Raw genomic sequence first — 11,730 nt, 5'->3', positions numbered from 1 at the left:
TGGAAGGTACTGGACTGATTTGGGCCAGAGCTATGTCCCTTCAGGGCACCAGAACAGTTCCTTCTGCTTCTTCCCTGACAGGAGGGCCCAGGTCTTTGGTATCTGCCAGCAACATGACTCTAGGTAGCCTGTATTACTGTCTTCTTGGGACACTATGGTTGAATTTGCTAAAGCTCAGGCATCTGCCTTGTTCACTTTATTCTATAAATCCATACCGAGCGTTAATATGTGCCAGGTCGGATGCTAGGTACTACAGGCAGGGGTCAGTCTGCATGGGAGGGATGCCTTGGCATAGGACAGGGAGGACACCCACTTCAACTTACAACTTCTGTCTGTCTGTCTATTTATCCATCCATTCATCCATCCATCCATCTACCTATCTACCACCTATTTATCAGTCTGTTTATTCATTCATCTACCCATCTCCTATTATCTATCTATCTATCTATCTATCTATCTATCTATCTATCTGCCTACCTACCTACCTACCTATATTCATGTAACTCTCTTTCTCACTCTCTATTTGCCTACCCACCTACCACCTATTTATTTGGCTATCTATCTACCTACCTACCTACCTACCTACCTACCTATATACCATTCTCTATCTGTCTGTCTGCCTGCCTATCTATCTATCTATCTATCTATCTATCTATCTATCTATCCATCCTTTCATCTATCTACCTACCTATAAACTATCTATCTATCTATCTATCTATCTATCTATCTATCTATCTATCTATTATCTATCTATCTATCTATCTATCTATCCATCCTTTCATCTATCTACCTACCTATAAACTATCTATCTATCTATCTATCTATCTATCTATCTATCTATCTATCTATTATCTATCTATCTATCTATCTATCTATCTATCTATGTATCTATCTATGTATCTATCTATCTCATCTACTTTAGTGATGAGAGAAGGATGTGCCATTAATGTGAGCAATGTAGAACCAGAACATGGAGTCAGAGGAACCTGGGACTTCAGGTCCACCATGTCCTACCAACTTCACCACTGTGAGAGTGTTGACAGGCCCCTTTATGAGTCTCAGTTTCCTCCTGGGGAAAACAGAGCAGGAGACACTTACTATGCCGTAATGTCCCTAGTACTTTATTGAGCTTACAGCTGGCATCTGGAACGTGGCCAACACCGACTTGTTCTTCTAGTTTGATGCTCTGAGGGTGGGCATCTATTTTCCTCTGTTGGAATTTTATTTTAAGGCAGCATTTCCAGACAGCAATGCCCAGTTACCTCAGGCTAGCCAAGTATATGAGAACTTACGGGACTGGAGAGATGGCTCAGCAGTAAAGAGAGTTTATTGTTCTTACAGAGGATTGGAGTTTCATTTTGGTTCCTAACACTCATGTCAGGCAGTTCCCAAGCCTCTAACTCCAGTTCCAGGGGATCTAATGCCCTCTGGCCTCCACAGGTACCTCACTCACATGCATTCTCTCCCATTACACATGTTAAAACAAATCTGAAAAAAACAAAACAAATCAAGAAGTCCCATGTATCAGTATCAGCTTCAGCTCTGACAGTCACGGTCAGCAGGACAATCTGCTCTCTCGAGCACAGGCTCTGGGGAAATCTGTTCTGTATAAGTCACACTCTTCTTCCTGGTGGCCTCAGAATCAAAAGCCCCTTGTGTTTTTACTTTTGAGCCCTACAGGTCATTCCAGTGTACAGACAAAGGTGAAAACATCTGGCTGCACAGAGACAGGGCTGCAATTTAAAAGCAAAGGCAAATGAGATAAGTAAAGGGAGGGCTCCACAGGATCTGGTGAGCGCCTTCTGGGAGGGAGCTAGGATGGTTGGAATGGGGCTTTTGATTCTGAGGCCACCAGGAAGAAGAGTGTGACTTATACAGAACAGACTTCCCCAGAGCCTGTGCTCCAGAGAGCAGATTGTCCTGCTGGCCGCGACTGTCAGAGCTGAAGCGGAGACTGATATGTATGATTTCTTGGTTTGCTTATTTTTATTTTTAAAAATATATGTGTAATAGGATAATATGCATGTCAATGAGGTACCCGCCGAGGCCAGAGGGCATTGGATCCCCTGGAACTGGAGTTACAGGCTTGTGAGCTGACTGACATGAGTGTTGGGAACCAAAACAAAACTCCAGTTCTCCATAAGAAAAACAAACTCTCTTTACTGCCGAGCCATCTCTTCAGTCCCGTAAGTTTTCATATACTTGGCTAGCCTGAGGTAACTGGGCATTGTTGCTGGAAATGCTGCCTCAAAAATGAAATTCCAGCAGAGGAAAGCAATTGCACACCCTCCGGTGGTAGATGCCTACCGTTTCAGGCAGCTGGCCTTGCTCTCAAGCCTTCTCCATCTGACATCACCAGCTCCTCTAAATTGTCCATCGAGACAATGCTTGGATGTTCCAGGGCTCAAACTGGGAGATCTTTTTTCCTAGGAGGGGAGGGTCGTGAGAATGGTGGTGGGACCTATGTTTTCACCCATGCTAGGCGTGCACTGTAACATTGAGCTGTATCCCCATCCTTGAGAGGTCATTTAAGTCGGTTTTCATGGAGAAGCTGAGACATGGGAAGACTAAGTGACTTTTAAAGGTCACAGCACACATGGGAAGGCAGGATTTCTAGGTTGAGTTCCTAATCAGTGAGAGGGCTGGGTGTCATTTTCCATTTCCTGACCAACTCTTCTGAAGGACGTGATTGGAAAGCTAGCACAAGTGCTTATATACCAACATTATATTGTGAAGAGAGCTTGATGGGACTTAGAATCGCCTAGGATACACACCACTGGGTGTGTCTATAGGGTGTTTCTAGAGTTTTGAGTGTGGCAAGAAGACCCACCTTGAACATGTGCAGCACCATTTCTTGGTCTAGGGTACTGAACGGAGTTAAAAGGATGCCAACTGAGCGCCAGCGTTCATGTCATTCCGTTTCTCGACTGAATGCAGTGTGGTCAGCTGCCCCAAGCTCCGGCTGCCATGCTGCTTTCGCCATGATGAACTGTGGTCCCTCTGACTGCAAGCCTGCCTTCTTTGAGTTGTGTTTTTCAGGTAGTTTGTCATAGCAACAAGAAAAGGAACTAAGACGGGAGCGAATCCCAAAGTGGTGCTATGACATGCCAGGTGTCAGTGAACAGCTTTCACAGCGGGGACTGAAAACCATTAGCTCATCACGTCGCTTTAAGGCGGTGGTTCTCAACCTGTAGCTTGTGACCCGCTTGGGGGTCAAACAACCCTTTCACAGGGTCACGTATCAGACATCCTGTGTATCAGATATTTACATTATGATTCACAACAGTAGCAAAACTACAGTTATGAACTAATAATGAAAAATAATTTTATGGTTGGGGGGTCACCTTAGTATGAGTAACTGTATGAAAGGGTCACAGCATCTGGGAGGTTGAGAATCCCTGCTTTAAGGGGTTGCTCAAGCCTTGTAACTAGGGACCACCTGCTCCCTGTTTACTGGCTTAGCACAGAGCATTCCTCTTCAAAGACCTGATTCACAGGACTTCCTCTCGCTGGGATCCCGTTGAGCCTTCCCTGTGCATCAGGGCGAAAGGAGAGCCCACTCTAGTTATTCAGCCTCAGTCTTAGCAGACAGTAGCACACTGCATGGTGGCTGTGATCCTCAAGCGGAGGACCCGGAGAGTCAAGACAGAGTCTCTGCCTCCTGGAGGCTTTCATGGCATTGAATCGCTTTTCCAAGGAGAAGGGCCTTATCTCTCTCTTTCTCATTTGCCTTTAACTAAAAAGATGTCTTAGCTGCTTAGGTGTTCGTGTCCTCACTTCCTTCTCTCCTCCATGATATGTCCTTTCCATAGGTGGCGGAATGAGCTGTATGTGTTCTGAAGCCTCTGCCCTCTTTCCTGTCTCTCCAGATTTATACCACGGTATTGAGGCAGCTTCTGTCACCCACACGTTTCCTTGTGAAGGGGCCAGGTCTTTTCCCACATGGAATGCTTTCATTAAAGGGGCAACTGCCTCTCTGCAGGCTCGCAGCCTTCCCTAGGGCAGGTGTAGGCGGGGGCGCAGTGGGCAAGGTCCATGGCAACCAGGGCAAGCTGTGGCTGTACCTGCTGCCACACCCTGGTAATGAGAGCCCAGGTATTGGAACTGATCCTTTGAAGATGTGTCTTGATGCTCTCCCCCGGGTGACCAATGACAGGAACCTAGAGTCCTGCTTTAGCCAAATGACAAGTTTGGCCTCTTTTATGAGGAAAGGAACTCCTTATTGGAAACCAAATTACAAATTAATTATCAGCTTCCTCGGAGACCGAGTGTAAACAACAACACTCCCACTCCCATGAGGACTTTTTAGTGCGAGCCCCCTCGCTCCAAGAGTATAAAAAGGCCTGGGCAGGATGGAGTCTGTAGATACTCAGGGAGCTTCTGGGGGGAGGGACTTCCATAGCATGACATCCAGCTGCTGTGTCACCAGCACATTGCCAGTCTCTCTCAAGAGCTCGTCACGACCATCTTCCGTCTGTTCCAGTAACATGGGCAGCAGGCAGGAGCTGTGCTTGGGTTATGTGTGCCAGCCCCTGCAGGGCATGTCCTCCATCTGCATGCCTACTACCTACAGGCCAGCTAGCTGCTTCTCCAAGCCTTACCTGTCCAGCTCCTGCCAACCCAGTAACCGCCGGCCAACCAGCTGCATCTCCAGCTCCATGGGGACCTATGGCCTGATCTGTGAGGGCTCCTTCAATGGCAACGAGAAGGAGACCATGAAGTTCCTGAATGACCGCCTGGCCAACTACCTGGAGAAGGTGCGGCAGCTGGAGAGAGAGAATGCCGAGCTGGAGGGCAAGATCCAAGATGTCTACCAGGCTCAGGTGTTGACCATGTGTCCCGACTACCAATCCTACTTCCAGACCATCGAGGAACTCCAGCAGAAGGTGAGGGTGGGTTGTAAACAACCTAGCTGGGAGAGGCATCCAGAAAAGCCAGTACTCTAGATATGTATCTCGTTAGTGTTTCCAGCTATGCTCAGGGAAAAGAGACCTCCCCAGGGCATAGGACTAGCTCCTAACTTGGACACTCAGCCAGAGCCCTGAATGCAGGAAGAGCTCTGCCATCAGGTCTATCATCGACATATTGCATAGCTTTGGGAGGTCTCTTTCCTTTTCCAGACGCCAGTTTCCTCATCTGTAGGATGGGGAGAATAATGGTCTGTATCTGAAGGGGTGCTTAAGAGAGTTCAGCGGACAACCTAGGTCAAGGGTCTGGTACAGCCTCTGTGTAGAACTCTCTTTACGAATTGCTCATGGCATCCATAATGGGGCATTTTGGAGGATCGCAATTATCTTAAGACAATCCTCCACAGACATGACCCACAGACTAACCCAATGTAGACAATACCTCAATGAAGCTCTCTTCTCAGGTGATTCTAAGTTGTGTTAATAAATCTGGGAAGACGCATTCCACGGTGGGTGGTACCATTCCCTAGGCAGGGGTTACTGAACTGCATAAGAGTGGAACAATCAAGCTGAGAGTAACATGCAAGCAAGCAAGCAAGCAAGCAAGCATGCAAACAAGCAAGCAAGCAAGCATGCATGCAAGCAAGCATGCAAGCAAGCATGCAAGCAAGCATGCAAGCAAGCAAGCATGCAAGCAAGCAAGCATGCAAGCAAGCAAGCATGCAAGCAAGCAAGCAAGCATGCAAGCAAGCATGCATGCAAGCAAGCAAGCAAGGAAGCACACAAGCAAGCACACATCTATGCATTTATTTCTCTCTGCTCTCGACTGTGGATGTGATGTGACTAGTTGTTTGACTTCCCTTCAGTGATGGACTCTAACTGGAACTGCAAGCCAAATAAACCCTTCTTCTCCTATGCTGCTTTTTGGTCAGGGCTTTTTATCACAGTAACAGAAATGAAATTAGGACACTTTCACTGCATTCTTTTCCTTCTTTACATCCTGCGCTGACCTGCTCTGTGCGCTTTGGTTGACAGGTTCTGTGCACCAAGGCAGAGAATGCCAGGATGATTGTGCACATTGACAATGCCAAGCTGGCTGCAGATGACTTCAGGACCAAGTGAGTTTGGCTGGGGACTTGGAGATGGGGTGTCTTTTCCTCATACACTCTTGGGTTAGCTCTCTATTTGTTTCTTACGGGGTTAGACAGAGCCAGCATTTCAAATCCTTCCTTGAATTCTGTATTCAGTTCTACCCCTTGGCTGCTGACCCTGACCTTCTTGTAGGTATGAGACAGAGCTGGCCCTGAGACAGCTGGTAGAAGCAGACACCAATGGCCTACGCAGGATCCTGGATGAGCTGACCCTGAATAAGGCTGACCTGGAGGCTCAGGTAGAGTCCCTGAAGGAGGAGCTGCTGTGCCTCAAGAGGAGCCATGAAGAGGTAAGCCAATGTGGGTCTGGGATGTGGCATGGGAACAACATGGGGTTTGGAGTTTGGTAGACGTGGGTTGAAGCTTCCCAGTGGACCACATAATCATTTCTGTGACTTTATGTGATTCATTTATGCTTTCTGATCCCCATCTCCCATGGAACAGGGCTAGCTACCATGCAGGATTATTGAGAGGATTTAATAATACTATATGGATCCTGGATATGATCCAAGCCCTGCATATGAAACACCTACCTCTTGGTAGATGCTCAGAGACATGCCTTTTTCTTCTGAACTTCGTAGACCAGGGCAACTATCAAATTTTCTATGAGGGACTGCATTTGTCTTTCTGGTGAGGGCCTTCCTCTAGAGGGAGAGTGGTGCCGTGGGCCTGGGATGTTTCTATTCCAGAACAGACCCAGAGACTGCCTATCTCCATCAGGCTCCCTACAGGGTGAGCTCCTCCTCTTCCGAGGGTTGGGCTTTGGTGCTTTCCCTCTCTGGTCTATCCCTGTTCTTGCCCCCCTCTTGTATCTTTTGTCTGTAGAGAAGGTGCACACGCTTAAGTCATAGACACGGTTCTTTCCCCTTTTCTCCAAAACACTGCAAGGACCATTTCTCTAGGGTGCTTTGGTCTTCCTTCTTCAGGCTGACACTCACACCTTTCACTTGGGGTTTGAATGGACAAGTGTCTCTGGGTTCTGGTTGGGCTTCCTTAGGCTTAAATATAAAATAACAATCAGTCACCATGCACTCACTGAATGCCCTAGGGTGCCTGACTCATCCCGCTTAAACTCGAGAGTTGGGAACTGCGCCAAGAAGTCACTAATGAGGCATTATCCCATACTCAGGCAGCCTCAGTGACAGCTCTCTCTCTCTCTCTCTCTCTCTCTCTCTCTCTCTGGCAGGCAAGCCTGGGGAGGGGCCTGTTCTCATTGGGATCTCGAACCAAGTCAAGTCAGGCTCTGTGACTCTCCTTCCTTGATGAACAGGGCTGCTAGCAAGATGGGGAAATGAGAAGGGGTGTGTGGGTTTCCTGTCTTAGTCCAAAGGGATCAAACAAATTGCCCCTGAACTTGGCTTCTGCCCAGCTAACAGGAAGTGTCACCCCGGGTGTTCAGCTGGAGGTGGAAGACCCCTGAGGCTCTGCAGGGCAGGTTTCAGTCCCTGAAGCTCTACTCCCCAATGCTGAGCTCTTCAGCATCTCTTGTTACAGTTTACATATTTTCCACACTTGCCTGGGGTCTTGTGTCTTTCCAGGAAGTCGGCGTCCTCCGACAACAGCTTGGGGACCGCCTTAACATTGAAGTAGATGCCGCACCCCCCGTGGACCTGACCAGGATGCTGGAGGAGATGAGGTGTCAATATGAGACGATGGTGGAGACCAACCACAGGGATGTGGAGGAGTGGTTCAACATGCAGGTGGGCACATCTCTCACAGCAGGTTGGGTTTTTCGGGGTCCTAAGGAAGGGATGCTCAGTCTCCCGCTTTTCTTCACTGCAGATGGAAGAGCTTAACAAGCAGGTGGCCACCAGCTCCGAGCAGCTTCAGAGCTACCAGTCAGACATCATCGATTTGAGACGGACAGTCAATACCCTGGAGATCGAACTGCAGGCTCAGCATAGCCTGGTGAGTGCTGCTGGCAGGTACCACTTAGCTCGGGATCTGGGAGAGCCCTGGGCATGGCTTTCCAGGGATGTTAAGAGGGGTAGGAGGGCAACCAAATCCAGCCAGCATGGATATACCCCCAGCTGATTTATTTGGAGGGAGGTTTCTCTCGGGAACCAGCTCAGAGATAAAAGGACATGCTCCTTATCGTATGTCAAACATGATCCCTCCAACATGTCTGTTATCTACTTAGCCTGTCCTTCCAAACCCTTGTTGTAAACATCACCTATAGAGATTAAATAGTCCTGACACCTATAGAAAATCCCAGGAGTCTAGAGAAAATTCTAGGAGTTAGGATTATTGGTCTAGAGTCTAGACCCATGGTACCAGAGTCTTAGAGGCGTCGCTTGGGCCTGGGTATTTTTTAAAGGGCTCTTATGGGGAAACCATCAGAAAGACATGGTGTCGTATTAGAATACTTGGTGAACTCCAACTCCAAACTGTGTAGAAGGAATCAGGGACAGAGGAGCAGACTTGGGTTCAAACTCTGGTTCTACCACATACCTGATGCTTGGCCTGTAGCAGACGATTTGACCTGTTTCCAGACTTCCGTGGTTTAGAGGAGAGGGGCCATTCACAACACCAAAGACTTGGCCTTCTCATCTCTTTCTGAACCAGCCCATGGAAAGCATCTGCCTCTTCATAGTTGTGTCTTTCTTTTGCCTTAGAGAGACTCTCTGGAAAACACGCTGGGGGAGACGGAGGCTCGCTACACCTCCCAGCTATCCCAGATGCAATGCATGATCACCAACGTGGAGTCCCAGCTGTCTGACATCCGCTGTGACCTGGAGAGGCAGAACCAAGAGTACAAGGTGTTGCTGGATGTCAAGGCCCGGCTGGAGTGTGAGATCGACACGTACAGGGGCCTGCTGGAGAGCGAGGACAGCAAGTGAGTTTCTGGGGGGAGGCTCTCTGGGGGCCCAACAGGGCTGGGCAGGGCCTAGGACGCAAGTGCACCTACCTGTACTAAAAGACATGAGTTTAGAGTCTGTCAAGATTAAGGGGCCACCAGAATGCTGGCATGCTCTAAAGGAAGCCGGGTGATGACATTTAGGCCACCATCCCAAACCTGGTCCAGAGGAGTCCGTTCTTCTTCACTGCAAGCTGACAAACTCCTTTCAAGACCCTACCACATGTCTGTCATGCATCATGAAGGATACTGAGATAGATGGTGGGAAGGATCTGCCTTCAGATTGTTACATCCGTCAGAGCACAGGCGGACAGACCGCTGGAGGTTGTTCTTGGGGGAGGCGTTCTGGGGTTGTGGAATGACAGGAGGTAGCTTAATGTGATTGACTCCGGTGGACAGTAGGGCAGGAATGGTCAGCTGGAGCTTATTCATGGACACACTGGCCTATCAGAGGCCTTTGCTGATTGAGCGAATGGTGTAATCTGAGAATTGCTCATCTCCCCACTGGCTGGTAAACAGTTGGATTGCAGAGACAATAGGATCCGGTTCCCTGAATTCAGTTCAGGGCAGATGCCTAATACATGTTTCTTGTCTGAGTCAAAGAAAACTCAAAGCTCCTGTTTGGGAAGATTATCCTGAGAGATGCAAGAAGCACTGAGTGGGGGGAACCAGGCAGGGACAGTGTTCAGGAGCAGTGGGGGAGATCATCTTCCCACTGTTATGCAAGCAGGCTCAGCAGGATCTGGTGGCTGTGTGGATATAGGGTGTTGTGGTCATTGGGTATGCTAACAGCTGTTGGAGCAACCCCCCCACAAAAAAATTCCTCTATGTGCTTATGCACATATCTGTCTATATGAATATAAATATATACATGTGTTACAACATATGTGTTCAACGTGTGTGTGTGTGTGTGTGTGTGTGTGTGTGTGTAGGTCAGGACAACCTCCGGTTTTCCATTCATTTGAGACAAAGTCTCTTGCTCACTATGAGCCCACAAGCTTTTGGGGATGATCTTGCCTCTGCCTCCCCTCTCACCATAGGAACACCAGGACTACAGCCATGTGCTACTGTGTCTGATCATCCATAGGTTGTGGGGGTTCCAACTCAGGTCTCAACACTTGTCTGCTAAACCCTCCACTCACTGAGACGTCTTCCCAGCCCTGGTAACTAAATTGTCCAGCATTTAGTCTTGTTTTCCTTTCACTCTGAGCCTGACCCCACTGAAGCCAGTACTGTAAACTCACATGTCTGCAAGGATCAGGCTGCTCACATCTGCACACGATGTGGGACAGTGGGGACCAGGGAGCTTGTGCTCGAGGAGGGCAGTGCTGTCCTCCTGTGGCCACGTAGGGTGCAGAGGCCTTGCTGCTGCTCTTCCAGCTGCCAAAGGAAAGCTGGGGTTTGTATTTTTTCTACTCTTTAAAAGTTTCAAAATTTAAAATGTATTTTAAAAATTGAGAAAAAGGTGCCAGCCTTTTTAAGACTGAATGTGGCTCTCAGGCTACACATTGAGCCCCTGAGCTGTTTGGTGCCTGCCCAGTGTCCAGTGTGTTGTTTCTGGTTTTCTTCCCCAGCCTGTCGGTCTCTGAGAGCACCCTTTTGCCATGTACTCATTCCACATCAACTTAAAATTTCTTTTTCTTCAACACATTTTTATGAAGTGCCTGCGCTAGGCCGGGTATACAGAGGGCACACACAATGTCTGGTAGAGGAGAAAACCATAGTGGAATACTTAGCTATCCCTATGGAAGAACCACAGTGCCACTGGGAGGTTTAACACTGAGATAGGGGAGGGGTCAGGGGAGATGTGACAGTTAATTGAGCTTTTAAAGCAGAGAAGGAGTTAAGTGAGTGACCATGGGAGAGTTCTAGAAAGAGGAGACATGTGTTCCACAGCCTGAGAGGGATAGCTCATGCAGGAACTGCCAGAAAGCTAGAGCCCAGACATCGGGACTGTCAGGCGAGGTGGGAGGAGAACACACATCTGTTAAAGAGGTTAATATTTGTCTTAAGCCCAAGCAGGAGCCACTGAAAAGTCCTCGGTAGGGGAAGGACATGATTAGATTACTCTCTACTGGAGACTCCTCTGGCCACCCATATACCAGGGGTGAGAAGCAGAGGCAAGAGTGGTGTTGGGGGTAGGGATCAGCTGGGAGGCCACAGAGGTAGCACAGGCAAAGATGGGAACGATTGAAACAATGGAAGCCAGGAAGAGGTGCACAGCAGTGTCTGAGGGTAGGACTGTCATGGTCTGTTATGAGGCGCGCACCTCCACTAATTCTTCCCCATTGTGACCTTTTCTCCCAGGCTACCCTGCAATCCTTGTTCCGCTCCCTCCTCCGGCCAGTCTTGCACACCCTCCTCTGGGGTGTCCCGCTCAGTCTGTGTGTCCCGCACTGTTTGTGTACCTTGCTCGCCCTGCCTTCAGAGCCGCTACTGAAGCCTCAGTGTGTGGATTCCGGAGGGACCTGAGTTCTGAGGCACGGCGCCTCTTCACAGCAAGCCTGATGACAATTTTGAGAACATGAAAAGAGTGGGGCCAGCTGAACCAGGAAGTGGACACCAGCATTATGTTCTGATACTACAGGGAGTTTCCTTGCCTTCCTTGCTTCAAAGCTGCCTTCTCTATTCCCATGGGCAGAAGGTTCTCTTTGGTGATGCTTCTGGTTTTCTATGCTTTCTCGGAGCATACATGTTTTCAGTTAAACTGCAAATAAAACTTAATGCAATGGCCCTGCAAATTGGCATTTTTTTTTTTTATCTTTCATGATGGTGTATTTATGAGCCAGCTGTTGTGTTAAGAGCGGCGGGGCTA

The 11,730-nt window shown here is 48.6% G+C and overlaps 1 protein-coding gene across 1 annotated transcript; it reads left to right on the top strand.

The window, feature by feature from the left end:
• The first annotated feature begins 4,403 nt into the window (after positions 1-4,403).
• Positions 4,404-11,355, top strand: Krt32 (keratin 32). Its single transcript, XM_057774632.1, has 7 exons — positions 4,404-4,886; positions 5,943-6,025; positions 6,192-6,348; positions 7,597-7,758; positions 7,841-7,966; positions 8,674-8,894; positions 11,223-11,355. The coding sequence occupies exons 1-7, from the start codon at positions 4,404-4,406 to the stop codon at positions 11,353-11,355; spliced, it is 1,365 nt and encodes a 454-aa protein (XP_057630615.1).
• Positions 11,356-11,730: the final 375 nt, after the last annotated feature.

This window comes from Chionomys nivalis, chromosome 7, assembly GCF_950005125.1.
Source record: "Chionomys nivalis chromosome 7, mChiNiv1.1, whole genome shotgun sequence".
Taxonomy (NCBI): Eukaryota; Metazoa; Chordata; class Mammalia; order Rodentia; family Cricetidae; genus Chionomys; species Chionomys nivalis.
Note: the sequence above shows the minus strand (reverse complement) of the source record. Positions and strands in the feature narration are given on the sequence as shown.